This window comes from Durio zibethinus, chromosome 6, assembly GCF_047325235.1.
Source record: "Durio zibethinus cultivar Kanyao isolate XHJ-2024 chromosome 6, ASM4732523v1, whole genome shotgun sequence".
In the NCBI taxonomy this organism is placed as follows: domain Eukaryota; kingdom Viridiplantae; phylum Streptophyta; class Magnoliopsida; order Malvales; family Malvaceae; genus Durio; species Durio zibethinus.
The window spans coordinates 27,152,352-27,172,669 of NC_143167.1; the positions used below are offsets into that span (position 1 = coordinate 27,152,352).

General features: G+C 30.3%; 1 protein-coding gene and 1 pseudogene across 11 annotated transcripts; both read right to left on the minus strand.

The window, feature by feature from the left end:
- Nucleotides 1–1,395: 1,395 nt before the first annotated feature.
- LOC111285093 (transmembrane 9 superfamily member 11 pseudogene) lies at nucleotides 1,396–4,077 on the minus strand (annotated as a pseudogene). Its single transcript, XR_016342973.1, has one exon. The product of XR_016342973.1 is annotated as a transmembrane 9 superfamily member 11 pseudogene (transcript).
- Nucleotides 4,078–10,784: 6,707 nt separating this feature from the next.
- LOC111286700 (D111/G-patch domain-containing protein) lies at nucleotides 10,785–19,587 on the minus strand. 10 transcript variants are annotated; one of them, XM_089762465.1, is made up of 8 exons: nucleotides 19,295–19,587; nucleotides 18,820–18,953; nucleotides 16,937–17,879; nucleotides 15,718–15,809; nucleotides 13,357–13,431; nucleotides 12,011–12,072; nucleotides 11,854–11,923; nucleotides 10,785–11,675 (listed from the first exon to the last, which is right to left on the minus strand). In XM_089762465.1, the coding sequence occupies exons 1-8, from the start codon at nucleotides 19,467–19,469 to the stop codon at nucleotides 10,965–10,967; spliced, it is 2,262 nt and encodes a 753-aa protein (XP_089618591.1). In that variant the 5' UTR covers nucleotides 19,470–19,587; the 3' UTR covers nucleotides 10,785–10,964. The 10 variants fall into 10 exon arrangements, with proteins under 10 accessions (XP_089618591.1, XP_022732567.2, XP_022732568.2 ...); XM_022876832.2 differs by having other exon boundaries at nucleotides 16,937–17,882; XM_022876833.2 differs by having other exon boundaries at nucleotides 19,292–19,587.
- Between the last annotated feature and the right edge of the window lie 731 nt (nucleotides 19,588–20,318).

Genomic DNA, 20,318 nt, shown 5'->3' on the forward strand with positions numbered 1-20,318 from the left:
TAATAGAAGTATGGGAAACTATAAAATGAATTGTTATTTGTATGATAAAAAAAAAAAAAATGTTTGTGTGACATTTGTACTTTTTAGGATATAAGGATAATTATGTAATTTGCTAGAGTTATTTGGGAAATTTTAGCCTTAAGGTAATTATGTAATTACATGTTTTTCCTTGATGCATTTTTGGTGGGAAAAGGTAAATGTTTGCTTTAAAATTTATCACATGGTTGTATATTATCACAAAATTTATATGTTTCTTTCTTCAGTGACTCTTCAATTAGATATTTATTTTCGATCAAATATTTTATGATGACAGTGATAAACTTATTTGCTCTTCCAACTTACACTTAATATATACAAAAATTGACTCCAGCATTATTTTTTTTGTAAAGATAGGATTTATTTTGACACTACGTGATTATTTTTAATGTTGTTTGGACCGAATTCATCTTTAATTTTTAGATAAAAAAATATCTTTCAATTATCTGACCTGGTTTCGTTGCTCACATATGGTTGGTTTAATTAAGCTTTTGCCCGCTCCATGATCCCCAGCCTGCCAGCTGCTCATGTTAGCTCAATTCCCAAGGAGAATGAATGATCCTATCTACCTCTGAAACTCCTGGAAATCATATGATATGTAGTATGGTTTTGACAGCTGCAGTCATAGTCAGTCAGTCTTATTATCATCAGAAATGCATTTTCTTTGTCATTGATTATTTGTTTAATGCAAGCTGCAACAAGTAATTATACCCCTTAAGTCTCTGGTATACATTCAGCAGCACAAATCTTCCAAACCCTGTAAGGGAACTGATCAAATGGCCAACTCTTAGCCAAAATGCAAAATCACACACGATTGCAGGCACGTGGTAATTTACAATTGGTAATTTACAAATTCAGTGCGAATACTAGCAGTTTGGGTCCGTGATTACTTTGGTGCAAATCTTTTTATAGAGTCCTCAAACCTCAAATCTTTAGTGTAGTGATTAAAAACATTCGAAAAACATATTAAGAATTTAATTTCGAATTAAATTTTATTTTTTTAATTTATACTAAGATTTTATCTCTTGATATAATACAAAAAAAATTTCCTTGAAAGGCACAATTTCTGCAAATCAAGAAGAGTTCTATTTCAGTTTCCAATAACTGCATCGAGAAGGTTAATTAGGTTTGGTGCAAGTGCGCCCAAGAAAATTAAATCATGTTGTTACAACTGCAAGTTCAAAAAAATATATGCACATAATAACTTACTCAATTAAGTAAAAGTAAAGATTTGAGATTCAATGGTAAATTAAAAATTAAATAAAAAAGGGGGAAATAATCCTATTTTAAGTAGTTAAAAGCATTTTTTTTTTTATTTAAACCTGGTGGATGAATGGAGAGGAAAGTACAAAAAAGAACAAAAGAAAAACGTGTTCATTGCATTCCGACTGAACATGACGAAATAAATAGCATAAGTACCACAAAGAAAGTTACCATCACAACCTAAATCGATCTAGAATATATCAGACTGCAGATACAGACTCGTACTGCATTATCATGTATCATAGAAATCTAATAAAGAATTAAGCAAAACTGGGCGAAATTATTGTTATTAGATTTACTAAAGTTTCCCAACAAAGAACAAAATAAAGCTCAAAGTAACAAGTAACAGATTGACTAATGTAAGGGTTGAATTCTTTTCTCCCGAGCCTCTTCAATTGCGAATTATCTTTTCAATGTGCCAATTTTTTTGTTTGGAGAAGCTTCTTCAGTCCAGCTTTACAGAAGAGAATAAATAATGCACAAACCAGAAAGAAGAAAGGAATCCAATTGTGCCTGTTGCAAACATGATTGCGAGAACTATGAAGAGAGAATACCCCAAGTAAAGAGTAGCAGAGACAGGTCCACTCAAACTCTTAAGATCAAATATGAGGTAGTTTATGGAGTACAAGAAGATGTAGATGGCAACTGAACCAGAAGCAAAGAAGGATTTCCACCACCATTTCCAGTCCTCCACACACAGATGCATGTAAGTTAACACCAAAGATACTTCAGCACAAACCACAACAAGTAGGATCAGAACAATGAACAGAAACCCAAAGACATAGTAAACTCGCCCCATCCAGATGCTAGACATGATGAAGAAAAGCTCGATGAAAAGGGTACCAAAAGGTAGAGTCCCAGCACCAAGAACTAACAGCCAGGATGGATACTTTTGAGCTGGAATTTCCCGAGGGATCTGGTTGGTTCGAACAGGGTATTCGATATGAGGTGCCTTAGCCCCAAAGTATCCGCCAACTAGGGTCAGTGGAACCGAGATACAGAACCAAAGTAGAAGTAGAATAACAAAGAGAGAAAATGGAATAGCTCCTGTGCTGTGACTTCCCCACAACAGGAAATTCAAAGTGGTTAGAATCAAAAAGGCAATACCAGGGAAGAAACAAGCAGCCTTCCAAGCGACAGAAACCCATCCTTTGTGATCGCCACAGCCAATTGTTCTCCAAAGACGAACCGCAACATACCCAGCTGCAATACCGAGAAGCAGGTAGAAAAATAGCATACCTGTAATAAGAGTTCCACGAGATGCTGGTGACATAAATCCAAGAGCAGCAAACAATATAGTCACAATTGCCATCCCGAGGATCTGAACTCCATCCCCAACCATAATACACAAAAGAGCGGGGTTGGATGGGCCACGGAAAACATCCCCAACAACTAGCTTCCACCCCGATAACTCCTCATTCATCTGTGCCTGGGCCTCCTTGTCAAGTTCCTCATACCGGGTCAGATCCCGCCTAACTGTCCTTAAGAAGATCACAAGGACTATACCAGCGAGGAAAGTGATCACCATAAGAGAATTCAGGATTGAGAACCAATGGACTTTGGATCCCTCCATCTTCAAATAAGCATCCCAACGAGATGGCCACTGGATATCACTCTCCTCAAAAGCAACCTCATATGTGAAGACAATCGGCTCGCCTTCCTTGATGGGCATTGACACGGTAGCTGACTCGCAATTGATTGAAGATGGGTACTTTTCATACATTTTCAAGTTCTTAACCAAGTTACCATTATGCATGACACTGCAAGGAACTACCTCAAACCCAACAACCATATACCCATGCACATCCGATCCCCCATTGCCAATAGTGGGGATAACTTCAGCATCCTCAGTTCCCATCACACGTGCCACATTCGTTTCCTCATACTTATGAACAAGCACTTTAAATTTTAAATGATTAAACACATAATACACATCCTGAACCTTAACCCCAACAAGATATCCGGTCCACCTCAATATAAAGCCCTCTTTAATTGTATACCTTATTGCAGGCAAATTATCAAGAATCAAGTTAACCTGATACATCTCATCAATCCTCTTCTTCAACAACTCAATATCATCAGCCGATAGCTTATCAGATTGACACAAGAAGATCTCGGTCTCATTAGTGTACATCTTAAACTTATATGGTGAGTTCTCAATCCGATCTCCCATGAGAAGCTCGCCGAGATTCTCAGCACTATCCTTAACACCCTCCTTAGGCTTACAAAAGGGTAAACTATAATAGCTAAAGGGCATCTCAGTGTCAATGGAAGTTAGGGAATTCACTTTAACAGATAAAAGGTCCCCAACCATATATTTGTGAGGGTAACTACCAGGCAGATAAAACCCATATCCAGATTGAAATATCAAGCAAATTGTCAATACCCAGATCCCAAAATTACCCATTAAGTCCAAATTTTGTCAGATTTGAGAAAACCCAGATCAAGAAATCAGTTTATAAGCAAAGATTCAGGTGAATTTCGATGTGGATTTTGAGTAACAACGGGTTATAGCAAAAATCTAGCAGTGCATGTAATAATGAAGAAATTATGTAAAGGAAGACTGGATCTGACTGACCTTTGGGGAGAATTAGAACTTCCTGAGAGACAAAATCAAAGAGTCTCTATGAAGAAGTTTGAAGTCCAAACATAGAGATCTTCAAAGAAACTGAAATTTCGAGAGAAGTAGCGGTGAAAGGCACGATAAGGGGTCTTATATGATTGACTTGGTGCATTTTTCAGCTGAAAAACCGATCACCGAAACCGTGTTGGGAGTAGTGCTTTTTGGCCTTTTAGCTCTGTTGTTTATTTGACGATAAAGCCCCTATTGTTTATTGAATGTCAAACTTAATTTCAACTTAATAGTTGATGTATAATTATTAATTAAGATCAGTGACTTTAAATTTTTTTTAGCATTTCACTTATAACTTTTTATTGTAATATTATAATTTTTAATTATAATAAAGAATCAACCCATAGTTTCTAAATTTTTATCTAAATTTTATTTTGATTTTTAAACTTTAAAAAATTTTAATTAGATCTTTAATTGCTCAAAATTATCTTATTTTGATTATTTTATCTATAAAATTATGTAAATTGACAATAAATGTCAATTGATCCCATGTGATAGCGTCAATTAACATCTCAAATGGCAGATGAAAGATCAAAATAAAATTTTTTCAAAATTTAAATATCAAAGATGAAATTATTTCAAAAATTTTATAAATTTCATATATTTTTTATAAAATATTAAAATTATAATTATAAAAATTAAATATCATTTTAAAATAAAATAGTATTTTCTATTAAAAATATTATTTTACTGATAAATTATAATAAAAATATTATTTTCTATCTATAATATATATTTTAAAATATTAAATATCTTTTATTTTCCTTTTATCAAATATATTTTATAAAAAATAAATAAAGGAAAATATAAAAATAATTCAAAAAAATTATTTTTATATATTTCAAATATATTTTATAAAATATTATAATTTAAAATATTTTTTCATTTTATTATGATATGATTTATCAATAAAATAATATTTTTAATAGAAAATATATTTTAAAAAAAACGAAAATTAAGTTAATATTTTCAAAATAATTTTATCAATTATATTGGTTTAAGAATTTAAATAAAAACTCTATATCATGTTAAAATATTATGAAAAATTTTTTAGATCATTTCAAAATAGATTTATTAATTTATTCAAAAATATAAAAATTGTATATTCATATAAAATAAAAAATATAATTTAAAACAATTTTTATAACACATATTTGATAAAATATATTTAAAAAGAAAAAATAAAAGATATTTAATATTTTAAAAATAAATTTTTTGATAGAAAATAAATAGATTTATTATAACTTATAAGTAAAATAATATTTTTAGTAATCTTTTTTTAAATTTTTAAAATGTATAAAATTTTAAAAAAAGAATTGAAAATTTTAACATAATTTTAATTTTTGAATATCTATTTTCTATTTAAAATAAAAATCTTTTTAATAAGTTATATTATAACAAAAAAGATGCAAATATAAATATAAATATAATATTTTTATAATGTATGTATGAAATATATGAAAATTTAAGATAATTTTATCTTTGAACTCTAAACTTTAAGAAAATTTATTTTGATCCCTCATCTATCACGTGAGATGGTAGCTGATATCATCATGTGATGTCAGTTTTTATTTATCTTCAATTTAGACAGTTTCATAGACAAAAATACCAAAATAGAACAAGTTTGAGCAATTAGAGATTTGATTAAAATTTTTTAAAGTTTAAAAACTAAAGTAGAATTTAGATCAAAATTTAAAAACTATGAATGCTATTAATCCTAAAAATTATATAAAGGTCCATTACTTATATGTGTAGGTTTTATATAAAATTTTGATAATCCCCGTACAATTTTAAATCATAATTGAGTAATTTTATTACAATCATTTTAGGTAATATGTTCTCTTTTTTGTTGGTTTTGTTTCATATCAAATACGCATAAAAAAAGAAAATTATCATATTATAATTTTTATTGACATATCAAATATGAAACATATTTTTTATTTATATCAAATTCATATATGATTTTTATAAAAATTTTAAATTGTATCAATTTTTTTGTCTTTTTTATATCGAATTATTATATTGTATTTAAAGTTATTAATTTTATTTTATACAAATTACATTTAAAAAAAAATGAGTCTGGACTCATTATTAAAAATTTCTTATTTTTCTACTTCTATTGCTTCTTTTAATAGATTATTAAGTGTGATTATTTTAATCATATAAATTTATATTTGATAAAACGATAATTATTATGACCTAATTTTTTACACGTGCCTGACTAAACAAATACCCTAGGTCCCCTAAATTAATTTGTTTAACTAAATTTCACTGAATTAATTACATTTATTGTCTTTCAAATATGTGATAAATTTACCTACTATGGCTATATTTATTTTTAGAAAATATTAAATGTTTAGACAAAATCAAATCAACCTAAAATCATGCTAATTTGATGGTAAAAAAATTTTATTTTAATAATATACTTTTTTATCTTTGGATAACTCTTGTCTCATTAATTATATTTCAAAATTCAAAAGAAATATTTTACTTAAATAAATTATAAATATTTATTTTTTATGTCAACCTACAGTAAATATCCATATTAATTAATTTGTCTTCTAATCATTATTATAAATATTTAAAGTTTGTAGCTTTTGCCTGTCATTCTTTTTTTTTTTTTTATAAAAAAATAAACCATAAAATCTTTTTTTACTTTTTCCTTCTAATAGTTTTGCATGTATAAAGTTTTAATATAAATAGTAAAAGAATGGTGAAAGCGTGAAACTCTCATTCTATTATAATCTTAGTGTTAAAAATTTATGGAGTTTTAAACTACTCTTTCTTTAGTTCTTTTTATATAATTTAATTTCTCTACTTGTTTTTTATAGTAGAAAAAAGAACTCTATTAATTATTTTAGAAAATGAATTTATATATTGTATTTTAAAAGAAATGTGATTATATATTGTTTAGGTTGAGATTATTTATTTTATTTTTTTAAAATAGTGATTAGAGTAAGGCTGTTTAAGACAACTCTGATGGCATTAAAAATTTTTACTTTAATTTAAATATTTGTATCAAAATTATTCTATTTTAATTTCATGTTCATTACCAAAATATTTTCCAAAAATTTTAGAGTTAACTTATAGTTTCTTATTATTGATTAGTTCTTATTAGTTTAAAGTTTTAATTATTTTTCGTTTTAGAGTGCAAGAATTTTTAAAATTTTTTTCTTATAATTAAACTTTTAAAATTTCAAATATCATTGATTGAAATATCGGTAATAATTAATGTTTGACCACAAAATATTTTATCTAAATACAAAATGATCATGAAAATTTAATTAATTGAAATATTATTATGAAAAAATGAAAATTCTGTGCCACAGGTTAAAAACTATTTTTTTAATAACTTTTACTGTTTATTCTTTTGAAAAAGATCTTGCTCTAAAATAAATATAAATAATTTAATAAAATATTATTTTAATTTGATTAATTACGATAATTATTCATCATATAAAAACTTAAATAAAATTCTTTAATTACTAGTTTTAAAGTAAAATGAAAATAGTAAAAATTACAAGAGGCTAAAAAATTTCTTTGATCCAAGTCAAATATTCAATCAAGTTCAAAATCCAAATGCTGTTGGTCATCCCCATCTCCCATAGTTTTACCATATGGATCACACTTTTTTCTTGCACCGGTGAAAATGAATTGTAATTATGTAAATGTTTCATGTTATGGTCAAATTAAATCAGGCAGTCACACATGCTTGGACAAACATGGTTAATTTGCCATTGATTAAGGCATTGATTGTGTCAAATTGACGTGGACTGCTTTTATTAAAGAAAGGCTTTTAATGAATTTAAAATTTAATCTAAATGATACATTCAATTTTTTAGAGAGATGAATTTTCCTACAATTGGGATTGGATCCTCATTGCTTAAGATTTCATCTCTAATTCTCTAGAGTGTGACTTATATATATACATTTGCTTAAAAAGGAAAAAGAAATGCATTTGTGAGATCCTAATTATGAAGCAATTAATGGATAATATAGACAACTTCACATATACACATCTACAGAAGGAAAGTAGATTATGAGGGTTGTGCTAAATCGTCAAATCCAGAAAAAAAAAAGTTTTAAATAGTACGTGTCTTATTCAAATCATTGGCATTAATATATTTTTAGAAGTATTTCAATTATAATTTTTTATCATAATTAAGAATTATATAAAAATTCATCACTTAAAAATTTGGATTTTATATAATTTTTTAATAAATCTTACATGATATTAAATTATGATTTATTAATTACACTGTAATAATTATAATGATATGTCTTATTTATTTATTCTTTTATCATTTATACGAGATTATTTTATTATTATGGAAGGTTTACGGTTTTTTTACTATATTATGAACCATACATTATACTACAATTATACTTGTTTGGTTTTTCCAACGTTCCGAAAAATAATTAATTTTGATTAATTTATTAAATATATAAAGCTTGATAAACAAAAAGAAAAGGAGATATAGAAATGGAGTTTGAATTCTTTTTTCAGTTGAAGTTAGAGAAATTGTTGAACGAGTCTAAACATAATATTAATATTTTATGTGTTTGTCTATTGACGATTCTAATTCTAAGTTATAAATTTTGTCCATTATTAAATCTTGTGTTGGGCCAAATAACTTTTCTTAAATAAAAATAAAAATATTATATATCCTTTACATAAAATTAAGTATATTTTAAATATTATATAATTACAAAAATGAGAGAAATAGATTTAGGTTTTGCTTAATAGAGAGAGTGGAAAGAATGAAAAATAAAAAATATATTAATTTAATAATTAAATTATAAAATAGGAATTTGATTATGAATTTTAATTATTAAATTAATAAATTATTCTTAATCTTTTTTGTTTTCTCTGCCAAACAGAATCTTAGATGTTAAAAGTTTGGGTCCAAAGTCTAACTCACCTCAGGCTTTTTCTCAAATGCATTTAGCACATAGTTGTTAATTTTATTTTGATATCGGTCTTATCAATTGATACACTCTAATTATAATAAAATATGAAATATTTAAAGATGATTTTTCATATTAAATTTGATATCGAGTAATATTAATTGTTTTTATTAATTTTGACTAATTTTAATGAATTTCGGTGAATTAACTTATTTCAATTGGTACATGAATATAAAATATGTTTTATAATTTATAATTTATTTTTTATTATTTGACTATTTTTAACCTAATAAAAATAAAATTGTTGACAAAATAATGTTTAAAAGTTGAGTTTCTTTATTTTTTATTGTAACTTTTTTTCTTTAATATTTTATTTTTTCAAATCAAAGATAATAAGTATTTCAATCTCTTTAAAAAAAGTAATTATGTTTCCTTTATAAAGTTTAATGATCATTAAATCAAAGTTAATTTTTTACATCTCTTTGCTTTTATATTAATATTTACATAAAAATATTTATTTAAATATCATATGATCAAATTAAGCATTTGAAAATATCATGAAAAATGTATAATATTATTTCTTATATTTTTAAATGTATTTATGTGATTTTTGAAAATATTATATATTTATTTTGAAATTTATTAATAATATTATTATGTATAAATTCTTGTATATTTATAAATATATTTATATTAAATTAAAAATTTTGAAATAATATACTAAAATAATTGATATCATACATGTCACATTAAAAAAAAAAATCTAAAACATTATTCCGTACTATATTAAAAATCTTAATTTTATGTGTTTTATATTTTTATCTAAATTTTCTCAAATATGGGTAAAGCCATAAGCTTAGAGAGATGAGTTGACCCTTGGAGAAATCTAATTAAAGTTTTATCGGCAAAAATAATGTCATGCATTCCCATGTTCAATTGTTCATTCCTCTCATCATTACGTATAATTTTAGATCTTTGAATTAAACTTAAAACAAAGAGCGAAAGGATGGCTATAATTTATTTTGCAATTCATAATACAAGTATATGAAATAAAAACCACAAAAAGAGTAATGGTCACTGAAAATTTCTTGATTTGTCGTTGGATCGATTTCTTGCTATTGAAGAAATGGATGGGTAAATTTTATTTTTATTTATTTATTTATTTTTACTTCACTTGGAGACCTCGATCAATGACTCTCAACAAGTAAGTTTAATGTAGCTTAGATCTAACTCTACCCACTTTGTGAGCGAAGTGGGTTTACATTGAAAGTAACAATGAAACTTGGAGAAGAAGAACAACATATATATATATATATATATATAATATTTATATATATAATTTGATTGTTCTGGTATGAATTTTTTTTTTTTTTTGGTTAAACCACTTGATGTGTCCTATCTCCTATGTACCAAAACTGCACTGTCACTTAGCACCAAAAGAAGATGATGTTCTAAAATCAAATGGCTTGGAAGTTGGAACAAAAATTCCATTTTATAATTAAGTTAGCTGTTAATGTACGTGAACTTGTCCAATAATAACACCTCTTCTTAGCTGGAAATAACATTCTGATTGAATGTCTAATGAATGAAAGGTATATCATACGGGCCATGATGCAGAGACCTTACCAAAAGCAATAATAAAGACTCGAGGAAGTTTTATGCGGTTGGCTCAGAACCATTTTTCACATTTTCTGACTGACCTCTGTCACATGGGAAAGCAGTTAACCATGCCCAAAAAAAAAAAAAAAAAAAAGCCTTGGCGGGCTCCAAACGCATGCAGGAAGTCATTAAATGCTTTTGCAACTTGACTCAAACAACCTGGATAAAAATCCATATCACCATCCTAGAAAGTTACCAATCATGGGATTTTTTTTTCACCGAACTAATTGAAACAAAAGGGCCAGAAAGCCAGCCACAACTAATGAAACAAGTTGTAAACCTAGGATCGGTAGAAACCAAGAGGCTTTATTACTTGTAAAAATATTTGAACGTACCATGAAAGTGAGGTGAATGTTATGATTTACTAAACGACAAGGAACTACAAATACATTGAATAACCTAAGAAACTGTTCTATTCAAATCTTGCTGCGTCTATACTTTTGTATATTCATTCAAGGCAAGACGTCTAACGATTAGCACCCAATCCTCGTGATTTTGGGAGCCTAGCAGCGACTAGAGGATTGACAATGCCTTGTGAATCCTTGCCCAAACCCATACCTTCAACAAAACCCATCTTAGCCATCATCTTGGATCCAAAACCTTTGGTATGCTTTTCAAAAGCTCCAAAAGATTTGTCACCAAAACCTTTGATACGATTGTCAGAAGCTCCACTGGATTTATGATGAACCCTCTCCGAGTCACTGCTTGTGTTGGTGAAATTCACACCCAACCCTAGTGATTTAGGCCGCTGTATGACTTCAATGGGCTGTGCCACACCTTGACCATCTTTTCCCAACCCTCCACCTTCAACAAATCCCATTTTAGCCATCATTTTGGATCCAAAACCCTTTGTATGTACCTCAAATGCACCAAACTGTGATGTGCTGCCGAGACCCTTGTGTTCACAAGTTTCTGTCGTACCCTCAGAATCCATAGTTTTGACCTCAACAGTTTCTGATAGCACAAGGCCACTTGATACAAATGAGACAGGTTGACTTGCATACGAAACCTTTTTCCCACTTTTCTCACTTGATTCACCAATGTTACCAGAATTGGCTCTCTTTATGACACTCTCTCTAGCAAGCTTTTGTACTCTGGTTCTCCCTGCATTCAATGCCTTTATATTAAAGCCTTCATTAACAGCAAAGTCGGCATCCTCATTGCCTGCTCCTATTAGCTGCAAACAGAAAAAAAAAATGAATTATAGGTTTGCTAAATTGTCACTAATAGACTATCCAATTACATACCTAATCTCTAGAGAGGGCTAACAATGCTGAATAATAATAATATATAAATGCAAAATCCACTGCTTGAAGTGCAAATCTTAAGAATGTAGTTAAAAAGTAATTTGGAACCTTTTCCAGGCGAAGTTTGTCGCTGGAAGATGGCAAGCACGTGTATTGTGTGCGTGTTACTGTAACAAACCTGTAAAAGGAAATGGCATCAGGTTTAAACACCAAATTCCATTTCTACATCATGCACAATTGCTCAAGCAACAGGAATACTAATTACTTTTTCTTGCCAGAACCATGGCATCCGCTAGACAGGCGGTAAATTGCAGCTACCCTTCGTACCTACAGATACCTAAAGCACATCAAATAAACTCCAATAGCAGCAGTATGCAGTTGTTAGCTTGGTAAAATGAAGATAAAAACCTTTCTTTAATGTTGATTTATGTCAGAGCTCCACATTGAATTTCAAAGCAGGATTCTTTAATACTTGTGTTACAAAATAATCAGGCCTTTTTCCCTTTAAATACATGAGTAATGAGTTCAATGGCTAACTAACATTTTTCATCGCATAAGTTATCTTCTTTGACAGTGCTGATAATATTTTCTTTGCTTGGCCTTCGTTTTGATTGAAGAAACTAACTTCCCAAACTTTAATATTAATTTAAACTCCTATTTTGGGCTAAGTTGAATTATGGAATCGCAGAAAGTATTCCAAATGCTCCAGATGTACTTGATGAAAAAAGAATGAGAACTTCAGATAAGGAACCATAATGATGATTAAACAAGGCCAATATCACAAGATAAAAAGGAAATCACCGCTCAAGCATTGAAGTATTACCACAAGCATTTGTAAACCATAAAATAAGCAAACTATTCCAAACAATGACCAGAGAATAAAAGAAAAGTTACGACTTACCTACATTTAGACATGTTTTGTTAGCCATAACTTAAGATACAAACATAGACAGATTTATGCCTAACCAATGTTAGATGAAGCGATGCCTCTGATTTCCCTAGCATTAGCATATTTTGATTGAGAATATTTTTAAGAGGAAGAAACAAAGCTGGCACATGCTTTGGAAGCTCCAAAAATGTTATATCTCACAGCCAGCAGGTTACAAGCTATTGTGCACCACCTACCACCCTAAAGCCTGAAGGCCTTATTGGGATAAAGCACTAGAATTAAATAAGGCAATTCATTTTTTCACTTCCTAATGAGCGAACTCAGCTGATGGGATAGCAAACCAACCATATTTAAACATTGATAAATTTTTTAGAACATGTCTATAAGTAGTAGAAACTTCTTGCTGATATTTTAACTGGTGTCTGATTTTTAGAATAAGCTGGTGGATAATCTGCTCTCCATTTCAACTAACATTCATTTCCCAGCCATAGCCTTAGTTTAAAACCAAATAAACCTTATCCCTTATTTGATAAAATGAGAACAAGCCATTCAATTCCACTAACTTAAATTGTCGTATAATATTTGAATCTCCTTGTCCCATGGCAGAAAATGATACATGCCCATAAGATTGAAGAAAAAATTATAGAGCAAACAAGAGTGGGAGGGGAGGTGGAATATGAACATGAATTCCCAACTGCAAAAGGTGAACCATAGGACCATACCTGAGAACAATCTCGATGATGCATGGGTTGAAAAGCAAACATATCGATCCCATCCAAAACAAGCTGCTCTAATTTCTACAATTCATCATATAAATGGAGCTGTTAATGTCTTTAACCAGCCATGATAACCTAATATGCATTTAATAACTTAATATACATTTGATAATTCCTTCAATAATTCCCCTCATCTCTGAGCATTGCTGTATATAGTACATAAAAACGGACCACTGTCATCTCCTTTAGCTACAAAATTCAGTAGTGTAATTTTCCATAACTTCGAATTTAATTTGTATAAACACAATATAACACTTTATTTGTTAATTATGCTATTAGCCTTTCAACATTGAAAAATGAATTATAAGATACTTCCCATTTAATATTCATCCAAGCTAAAGAGTGAAAGTCAAAGTTTAAGCCTCATCCTAAATCTCCAAATGTCCCTCTCATACATTTATATCTCATGGTACTCATTCTTATTTTCTTGTCCAAGAGTTTATTGTTCACAGTAGATGTATGCCCAATTTAACACATTGATTGAATAACAAATTCTTTACTAATTTTTTGTGATATAAGACATTAATAACACTAAATCTTGACTACAAAAATCAAAAGATTTGTGAAAGCTACTAAAAAAAGTTATACTGAGAAATACTGATGGGCATGCTTAAATCATTTAACTGTACTGGTCATCCACCACCCATTTAGCATTTAGTGTGCATTATCCACTTCTGATAGAATTATTTAAGGCTTAATATAAAAAAAAAAATCCCCTGAACTAAAATTTAAATAATGATCCAAGCCCCTATTGTTTTATTTTAATCAATAGAGCCCTCAAACATCTACTTTAATCCAATTAATCTCTCAAACATCCATTGTCACCTAATTGAATCCTCAATTAAACAAAAATTAGTGATGGCCATTAACCAATTTCCATCCAATCAAGCACTCAATTGGATGAAAATATATATTTGAGGGTTCAATTGATTGCAATAAAACGATAGTCTTAGATGATTATTTAATTTTAAGTTTAGGGGTTTATATATATATTTTTTGAAACTTGAAAATATTTTTATCGATGGACAGGTGGAGATACAATTAGATCCAAGCTCGGACACCAGAGTTGGCGAGAGAATCAGCCAAGTAGTTTGCTTCTCTAAGCACATGGAGAAAAGAAATTTTCTTGACCCTAGAAAATAAGGATTTTTATATTTAAAGCATCAACAAGACTACTAACGATTATTCATGATCCTTCAATGTTCTAATTAACAACAAGAACAAACCAAGCATGCAGAGTCACTTACATGATCAGAGTTTGCCATTGTGTCCTAGTTTTAGACCATATCTTAAGTAAGATCTTAAGAGCAAAGGTCATTTTTGTGCTAGTTAAATTATTTAAACCTTCATTTTTCTAATAAAAACATTAAATAGACTCACATTTTTTTAGACTATATATTAAGTGCATACCGTGAACCCACTGACATGATATTCTGCCTTTTAAAACTTTGTCCATCTGTTCATTGTTTAATCATGACATTTATAACCTATTCAAACATAATGGTAGCATTTTCCACCTACAATTACCTCAGCTTACTTCTTGAATCCTCCAAAGAAAGCAAAACCCTTATACGCTAGACTACAATCAGAAGCAAATATATGCATGTTAATGGACTTGCTCAATTATTCACCGACTTTTGAAGCAATTTCTCAACCTTAATGTTTGCTATACCTAATAATCAAGTTGATGGATTGTTTGATTGCCATCACCTTTTTTCAAGTTGCTTCATAATTTACTCGGAAAGTTACACACACCTCTCCTCATTTAAACTATTAAAGAAAAGAAAAGAAAAAAGAACAATCAACTACATATGTTAATGTGACTATGTTAGTGGAATAGGAGCAAAGTCAAACCAGCACAATATTTCTTCTAGTTGTTCCCGTGCAACTTGGTTCCTTCTCTTGTATGAAGAGAAAAAAGGATCACTTAAATAACACTCTTTCATTATTTCTTCACATGTGTAACTTTTCTGAATCCATTTCAAATATTTTATGACCTAATCAAAATCTTTAACTTGCAGCACAAGTTGGGATAACGCAATTCGCTACAACTAGTAGTAATGTATAGAAACATCTAAAATTTTAAATGAAAAATCTCAAACCTTAAATTTGGTTTAAGAAACCCCAAAAGATGAATAAAGAAGAATAAGAACATTAACTACGGCACAAACCCATAACCTATGAGAGTGTGCTGCAAACAAGACATGATAAGTATGGTATGAGAAAACAAATGGCATCAATAATCATCACAGAAGCAATAAAAGGAAACAAGAGGTTGACAAATCTTGTAAAAGTTTTTCATTTTACCGAATTTATTTGCTCAAGATCAACACCCCGACGAAGCATTCTTTCACGACGCTTCACAGCAATCATTTCCTTGCGATGTTTCTTCTTTTCACCTGAACAGTGAGAGTGTTATAAGAACACATAACATGATTTGCATTCAGGTTTGCTAACGTACCACAAAGACCATGATAGGAAAATCAAGATATTTTTAAATACGCTTGCAACCAATATATTGACATTTTAATTACTCCCCTATTCAAAATGAAAATAAGAGAAAATAGTAGATATTAACATTTACCAAATTAACTGCCCCATATTGGAAATGTTCAAAAGCTGGCCCACCAAAAGTAAAAGACAAAGGAGAAAACACTGCTAGCATAAGTTGAGAAAGTTTAACAAAGGAAATTATGGTGGTCAACCTGAAATATAATATAAAATAATTTCATCATTTATTTCAATTTCTTTTTGATACACATAGAGGTGGGCTACAGAAAAGGAGATGGCCCTCTCCCTTCCCATGAGACCTAGCCTCACATTCACAAGGTTCAAACCTTAGAACTTCAAGTTGAAAATGCAAAGATCTAATTGTTAGGGTTTTACTTGATTTTGATTTCATTTAGAGCAGAAGCAGCAGTTGAACTGATTATGGTTTTCTTCAGAAGTCTTAAGCATATATTTACACAAAGGAAGGTGGCTGAATATGAGGTAGTTGACCACAGAGTTGGACCTGCTCACCTGTCACCTGTTCATGTCACAATAAGGATCCTAGCAGATCTAAGCAACCATAAATCATCATATTCCAACTTTTACAAAGAAACTAAAGCTTCTTTTAGCTCAAGAAAAAAATTGAGGGTCAGTAAAAACTTAAATGTAAATAAGAAAACAATATACATATATATATATATATATATATATATATATATAATAAATACATGAAAGGCAGATTACTCTTTATCTCTTCCCCATGCCTAAAATACTTGAGGTACAAAGAATATAATTTATCACAAGCAGTAAAAAGAAAAGGAAAAAAAGGAGCTTTATATGGAGCTTTATATTTCTATCTAGTCAATTTCCTTGTTTTGCTTATTTGCCTTTCATTAAAGTTTTCCAAAATCACAACCACACATCCAATGACTTTCCAGACACAATCTGAACAGAAGCACCTGAAGAAAATGATTTTTTATTCACACTGAAGAGTAAATGCATATAGATAAGGATAACCATAACAAAAAATCATTACCAGGAAATTTTCTGGAATATTTACTCTTTTGTTCCCGTAAAGGCCAAGACTGAGGAAACCTGGCAACATGCTTTGTTTTAGCAGACACACTTCTTGGATCCTTTACTACCATAAGATCATCCAAAGCTGGTGACCAAGCATCTTTAGAACCTCCAGAGTATTTCTTTCTTGACTGATACTTCTGCATGCCATATTCACTAGATGCATCTTGGAGAGCAATCCCACCCAGCTTCTCTAATGTCTCGTTAAAAGAACTACTAGAAGAACTATCATCATCCAATTCATCTAAAGCCTGACCTACCAACCACTTGGTATCTAGAACACTACCTTCCCCACCAATTCCTTCTAAGTAATCTTCTGCAACCTCTTCATCAATATCTGAATCATCATCAGACAAAATTTCAGAGGCATCACTCCCATCTTGCTCCTTCTGATCAGTTGTCGCGGAGCTTTCATTACCTAGTGACTCTCCATCATAGTCCTCGTCAGTTTCTTCATTAGACATATCTTGAGTATATAACTTCATGCCTCCAATTGACAAAAACCCTGAATTTTTCTTTGGGGATAATACATCAGAAAACAATTGTTGAGCCACCTGTGCATCCACCTTGCTATTATTACCATGACCAGCATCCATTTCCTTCTCAGAGGATGATAAATGAGAACATGCCCCTTCTTGTTCTTCCATTTGCTTTGTACATGACTTAATTCCACTGGGGGTTGCCTCCGATTCATCATCAAAACCCAATCCTCTATGAGATCTATCACCTAGCACAAAATCTGAACTGTATTCATAAGTATAATTTACATGACTAGGCTTTGAAGGTGTGGTTTGATCCATGTAAGCAATGATGTCATTCTCCTTTGAATCAAGCAAAACAATAGGTTGTGACTCATCCATTTTATTATCTCCCATATGTGCCTGAACACCTGATTCTGGATCCTTCTAGACATCCACATACAAAACAATCATTAGAATCTACTCGGCATAGATGACTATGTTTTTTGGCTTCATTTCTTCAATAAGGTGTTGGTGCAAGTTATTTCTCAGGAAGAGAGAAAGTTTAAGGATGAAACTACTAGACAAAGTAGGAAGACTTCTTTATTTACCTTCATTATACCAGGGGCAGAGAAGATAAATATCGAGATTAATCATCCCTCTCAACTCTCAAGTATAGTGACAAATAAAACAGAACTCTTAAAAACAAGCTAGAGGGGGGACAAAGAGACCTTCTGGAGAAAATAAAAAAGGCAAGAAAATATGGAAAAGAAAAGGCTCATTATGCTATTGAATAGGACACCTTCAGTAAAATTGTTTTTTGTTTTGCCAAGGACATCTTCAGTAACTAGGGCTCATATTTGCTACTTAAATCCTCAAAAATCAGAGGGCAAGATTCAGAGACGTTTGGGGACTACTTGCTACAAAAAATGCATCAGACAATCTTCATCTGCAACAAATTATTTCAGTTCAAATAACTGGTAGAGCAAAAGGGAAATTTTGTTAAAACCAATATTTAGCAATTAGCCTCTTACGGAAACTCCAAGTTTCTTGAAAATAGTAGAATCCAGAAACCTACACTAGTAAAAATCCCAGTTTGACACTGACAACATGAAGCTCAATTTCCAAAACTACAAAAACTAGGATTTGGAAAAGCACACACAAAAGAAAAAAAATGAATAAATACAAACAAACCAATTCAGTGTGGAAAACATAACTTACGTAAGTGAAATCGAAATCAGCCTTAACTGCAAGCAAATACCACAAACTAGTTTCCTTACCTAACTCTAATTCCCCCCTGCTTACTACAGAGGGGAACAAAACTAAACTTTGTCAAGACTTGAATCATATAAGCAACCAACTATTGGTATGCAAAGGAACATACTTGAAGATCGAGAGAAGGGTACTCATATCGTATAGCACTCCCACTAGACTTCCTTGATGATCCATTTTTAGAAGCAGAAGCCTTTGCTCTATCAGAATTCAACCCAGAATTTGATTTCCCATTTCTATTCCTTCCTGCAATTCAACACCGCAAAAGAAAAACATTTTTCACAATTCAACTCCTACATCCACCTTCGAAGAAATTAACTTATACAAAGAATTTGATATTTCGGTTCCTTCCTCAACTCGACAACCAAAAGCAACAGTTTTTCGACTATTACAACACCAAACTAACCGTTGCAGAAATTTAATAGAGAAATAAAATTTGGGCTCAGTTTCTTTTTCTTTTGGATTTCTTTAACAATTCCAAATGAAGAAAAGATCGAGTTCAGTTTGTTTTTCAAATTTTCATTTTCTCATCAAGCAAACAGAAAGTAAAAAAGGAAAATATTTCAAGGAAGATAGGAGAAGACGACCTTGAGAATCAAACTGCCAATCTGATAAAAGACCACCCTCCACAAAAATAGAGCTCCTGATTCGAGTAGATGAAGGTTTGGGTTCAGTTCTTGATTTTCCTCTGCTACTCTTCGTTTTATTATGGTTGTCGTTGTTTTTTTTATTTGATCTTCTCTCCTTTCCGCCTCCTGCCATGGCTGCCGTTTAGCCTATCAATCAAATCAAGCTTTGTCTTCTTTTCTCAAAGGCAAGGCACAAAGGAAACAAAATTGACGAGAGACCTTTTTTTTTTTTTTCAGTTTTCTTTGTGTTCAATATTCTAGGGTCAATCTGGGCCGTTTATGGATGTTTGTTTTTGCGGGGTCAGCCTCGTTCCGTGGGTCCATCGGGATGACGTGCACGGACATGATGGAATCCGGGAATGTTATATGTCGGTGAACCGGACGGGTAGACACGTTATCTCATTTACAAGTTCAGAACTTCCAACTCCTAACGGGGTTTCGGCAACGACGCATGTGAAGCTGCATGTGTGAATCGGTTGTCTCACGTGGGTGAATGTACCGAATATCCTTCGTTCGGTCGGTCTGATTCGTTTACTTTTACCCAACTCCAAGGGCCAAGCCATTGTGTTATCTTTTTATTTTGGAATGGACAAATCTATGCCGATAAATTTGTTGATTTGATTTGATTTAGTATCACTAATTAATAAGATTAAAAACGAATAAACGATTGCTGAACAGCTATTGAACCTGTTAATTATTTATTTATTTACAAAGTTAAACAAATAGTTTGGAATAAAATTTTAGTTTTTTATTTATTAAGTTAAAAAAATGATTTGGGGTAAAATTTTAGAGTTTATTTAATAAACATATCAATTTCATAAAAAATAGGTTTATTTTATTTATATTTATAAATAAACTCATTTATAAAATAATTAAAAGTTTGTCTATAACTTGTTTATTCTTCAATAATAATAAACATTATTGTTATTATATTTTATTATTATTTTATTTCTTTATTGATATATTTATTTATATTTTTAAT